General features: G+C 48.1%; 1 protein-coding gene across 3 annotated transcripts; it reads left to right on the plus strand.

Moving 5' to 3' along the window:
• COQ10A (coenzyme Q10A) lies at window positions 1-3,691 on the plus strand. 3 transcript variants are annotated; one of them, XM_079143254.1, is made up of 6 exons: window positions 383-550; window positions 704-787; window positions 917-1,063; window positions 1,995-2,187; window positions 2,391-2,492; window positions 2,885-3,691. In XM_079143254.1, the coding sequence occupies exons 1-6, from the start codon at window positions 513-515 to the stop codon at window positions 3,050-3,052; spliced, it is 732 nt and encodes a 243-aa protein (XP_078999380.1). In that variant the 5' UTR covers window positions 383-512; the 3' UTR covers window positions 3,053-3,691. The 3 variants fall into 3 exon arrangements, with proteins under 3 accessions (XP_078999379.1, XP_078999380.1, XP_078999381.1); XM_079143253.1 differs by lacking the exons at window positions 383-550; window positions 704-787 and adding an exon at window positions 1-363; XM_079143255.1 differs by lacking the exon at window positions 704-787 and having other exon boundaries at window positions 385-550.
• The last annotated feature ends 715 nt before the right edge of the window (window positions 3,692-4,406 follow it).

Raw genomic sequence — 4,406 nt, forward strand, 5'->3', positions numbered from 1 at the left:
GGGTCCCAAGCCCTGGCAACGGCGTGACGTGAGGGTACCGGGAGCTGCGGTCACGGCTTCAGTTCTAGCCTACCCGGTGGCCCCGGCGGGAGCACGGCGGGAGGAGCCGCTGCCCTACGCCACCCCTGCGCTCCGGGGCGCTGAGCTAGCCGGGTGGCCCTTCCTGTTGCTCCTGCCCTGGAGTGAGGAGGGAGCAGCCTGCGTCAGAGCGCCCGGGAGGGTCGCGCGCATGGCCTCTGCGAGCGCGCGGCGGCTCCGGGCCGGGACGCGCACGGTGGCCCAGAGCTGCGGCGGCCTCTCGATCCGCCAGGGCGCGCGCCCGGCCCCGCCCCCAGGCCCTTCGCGACCGCTGCGACCAATGAGGTGAGAGGGAGGCGCGAGCGTCCGCTAGGGAGCGAAGGGGTTCCGCCAGCACCCCGAAGTTCCTCTGTGGAGGGTGGCAGTCCTGGGATGCGGGCGAGGCAGGGGCTGGCAGTGGTGGTGCCCTGGAAGCTAAAGTAGAACTTTGGAGAATGCTTTTGCAAATTATACGCGAGGGGAAGTGCTCCGGGTGGGTGCCAACCACTTTTTGGCCCTCGTGAATGCCCTGGCAATAACGGGTCCGGCGGGGCTTGCGGGTAGTGATGCCTCCTGAGTTTTGCTTTCGGCAGTAGCGTAGCCCCAGAGGCAATTGGCTCTTCGCATGCACCCATCATTTTCCCAGCCCCACCCCGAGTCCTGTCCTCAGCCGCCCTCGACCTTTCGCACTCGTGACTGCCTGGCGGAGGAGCTCGGCGAACTGCAGCAGGTGCTGGGGAAAAAGCTTGTCTGGACGACCTTCCTCTGGGATGTCCCCCTCTTCCCCTTCACCTGGAAATGGTTGACGAATACAAAAAAAAGATAGTGACGTTGCCTCTCCCTTTCTTATTGGCCTTAGGTTTCTGATCTCCTGCAGCCTCCTCTTGCCCCGAGCTACCCAGGTCTCGGCAGCTGAAACTGGCTTAACTCCCAGTCGTTCCTTCATGGGCTTTGCTGCCCCGTTCACCAACAAGCGAAAGGCGTACTCAGAGCGTAGGATCATGGGGTGAGCATCCTCTTCTGCCCTTCATCTCTCTACCCCTCTTCCTCTCCAAATAACCATGCCCAGGATATAATAAGGGTACCAGTGGTGGACAAGATTCATCCCTGCCACCCTCCTTCACAGTTATATTATTGATCCTTTATCCTCTCCTGCATCCTTCCAATCTCAATTTCCCTCTTTTGTTCCTGTGCACGTGCATTAAGTGAAATAAGCCTAGAACTGGACCATATGGCTAGAATATAACACAATGACAGGGTATTATTTCTCTGGTAACTTTCTAAAAACAGTATAAGTGTAGTAACCAGGCTGCTTAGGTATTTTACATAAAATGTCTCATTTAATTCTCATAACAAACCTATGAACTTCCAATTTATAGATGAGAAAATAGAGACACAGATTATTTACCTAGGGTCACACTGTTAGAAAGTTGTGGAGCTGAGATCTGACCCTTATCATCAACAGTAAAACTGACCCCCTCTTATCCTTAAAAAGTCCCTCTCAGGGGCTGGGGAGATAGCTCAGCTGGTAGAGTGCTTGCCTCGCAAGCACAAGGCCGAATTCGGTCCCCAGTACCAAAAAAAAAAAAAAAAAGTCTCTCTTAACATAAAAATAATGAATGTAAACGCATTCTGCAACTTACAAAATATAAGGTAAATTAACATCATGGGGACTTGGCTTTTGGAAAGTCATTCGTCCAGTCTTAAGATCTCTAGTTTCGGGGCTGGGGATATAGTTCAGTTGGTAGAGTGCTTGCCTTGCAAGCCCTGGGCTCTAATCCCCAGCACTTAAAAAAAAAAAAAAAAAAAAAAAAAACAAGATCTCTAGTTTCTTAAGGTGTATGATTAGTGGGCAAAGTATGAGTTCAGGGGCAATGGCAAGGAAGAACCTGGCCCAGCTGGCAATTTCTTGGCCTCTCTGATTCCTCTTCCCCTAGGTACTCAATGCAGGAGATGTACGAAGTGGTGTCCAATGTCCAGGAGTATCGAGAGTTTGTGCCCTGGTGTAAGAAGTCTCTGGTGGTATCCAGCCGTAAGGGTCACCTTAAGGCCCAGTTGGAGGTTGGCTTTCCACCTGTTGTGGAACGTTACACCTCTGCAGTTTCCATGGTCAAACCTCACATGGTTAAGGTGAGGCCTGCCTGGGAGGGATTGACCTGGAAGTTTTTTCTCTATCTCTTAGCATTTTCACATTTAAAGTCTATTTTGGCCTTCCTTATAATGACTTTATCATAACATATCAAATATTTCCTCAATATTAGAAGAAAATTGGTTTTTAATTTCTTCTTATTGCCTCCTATATGTAGTGATATGACTTAACTGTCTTATTCTAGGCTGTTTGTACTGATGCCAAGCTCTTCAACCACTTAGAGACTATTTGGCGATTCAGCCCTGGTATTCCTGCCTATCCCCGAACCTGTACTGTGGACTTTTCGGTGAGTCAGACTTTTAGCCCAGGTCTAAAACTGGGTGAGAACAGAGCTGAGGTACTGTGACAAGGTTATTCTTTTTTTTTTTTTTGCGGTGCTGGGGATGGAACTCAGGGACTTGTGCTTGTAATGCAAGCACTCTGCCAACTGAGCTATCTCCCCAGCCCAAGGTTATTCTTTAAGTATAGTTAGCACTAAGCCTTTACCAAGTTGACAGTTTCCACAGGTCTGAGTTTGTATTTAGACTTGTACTCTGCTCAGTCCTAAATCAGGGCTTTTGAGGGGGGCTAAGGAACTGGAGGAACTGGGCAGAAAAGGCACTGAGGAACAGTATCCTTGCATTTGCCCAAGGACAACCTAACATGATCTTGAAGAATTTGTCTCTTCCACATTCTCAGATTTCCTTTGAATTTCGTTCTCTGCTGCACTCCCAGCTGGCCACCATGTTTTTTGATGAGGTTGTCAAACAGAATGTTGCTGCCTTCGAGCGCCGGGCAGCCACCAAGTTTGGTCCAGAAACAGCCATCCCCCGCGAACTGATGTTCCATGAGGTGCACCAGACTTGAGGCAAAAGATTGTTCCCTAGTCTCTCCTGTCCTCCCCCTTCCCACCCAATTTTCTTATTTATTTGGCTTGGCTCCTGCTCCAGTCTGAGAGGAATCTATTCATGACACTGTTCCCCTCAATTCCCCAGAAGCTGGGCTTTACACTGACTGGAAATGTTGGGGGGAGTATGAATATGGAAATGAGACATGCCTAGGAAAGGGTCAGGTTTATCCTAAAAGTTCCATATGCCTGCAACCTTTTTACACTGAATTAGGATCAGGACTGTGTGGTTCTCTGGGCCCTGTCAAGAGACCATAGTATCTGACCAGAGGAAGAGAGCAACTTCTTGAAGGCTTGAATAAATTAAACTTTTCCTCTGGCACAGAGGTACTGGGTGGTATGCAACTTTTGCCCAGCTTGAGATTCCTCAGGAGAAAAGGCAACCTGCCCCCAGCTTGAAATATGTATTGCCTCAGTTTTAAGAATATTTCCGTGCTGCCTTACTAATAGAGTGAGGAGCTGTATCACCATCACGGTGATAGGGCCAAGGAGAAAAAAAACACTGAACAAAGCTGTCCTTGTACTCTTGGGTGGTACCATATTCCTCCACTTGGCCTGAGTTTTTATAAAATTTGAATAAATTTTGAGTGTGAATTTGACTTTTTTGTATTGTTTCTTGGGCAAAACAACACAGATACAGCAAAGTTTAGAAGAAAGTCATGGCTTCCTTCCCTGGGGGAGTAAAGGTGTAAAAAGGCCTCTTGAACACAATGTCCCTGCTAACTATAGTAGCTCATTCTACATGCCAGGATCTAGTACGCACCTCCTTACCTATTTATAGACTTTTTCAGATCAGTTTCAGGAGGTGTCTCAGAACAGAAATCATTGGTTTCACACTTTCCATATATCTGATAACCTCAGGACCACCCTTCATTGTTTGGGGGAACTCCTTAAGGAAAGCTGCAAAGAGTTGGCACTCCAAGACATACCAGAGCCCTCTAGTGTTCAGGTTTAGCTAGCAGTCCTAGCCCATTTGTCCTTGATGTAGTTTGTTACTTTGACCCAGTGGGCCAAACCACTTCTTGGATTAGTCAATAAGCAGTTGCTAGGTCTCACGTATAGTACTTGAGTGTCTACATTTCAACAAAATTAGAAAGGATGGGGGCTAAAGGTAAAGGACTTCCTAACCTTGAGGAAACACAGAAATCTCCTTTGGAAATCTCACAGGAAGCTGTTCCTCTGAATACCAAACCTGTCTGAAGATAAAGGGATACACAGGATAACTTAGGACTTGTTAAGTTCAAGATCTTGCTAGTCAGATGTCTTACCTCATCATAATAAAAATTCTTCCAGGCCTTATTTATTAGCAGGCTT

This window comes from Sciurus vulgaris (genome assembly GCF_902686455.1).
Source record: "Sciurus vulgaris genome assembly, chromosome: 5".
Taxonomy (NCBI): Eukaryota; Metazoa; Chordata; class Mammalia; order Rodentia; family Sciuridae; genus Sciurus; species Sciurus vulgaris.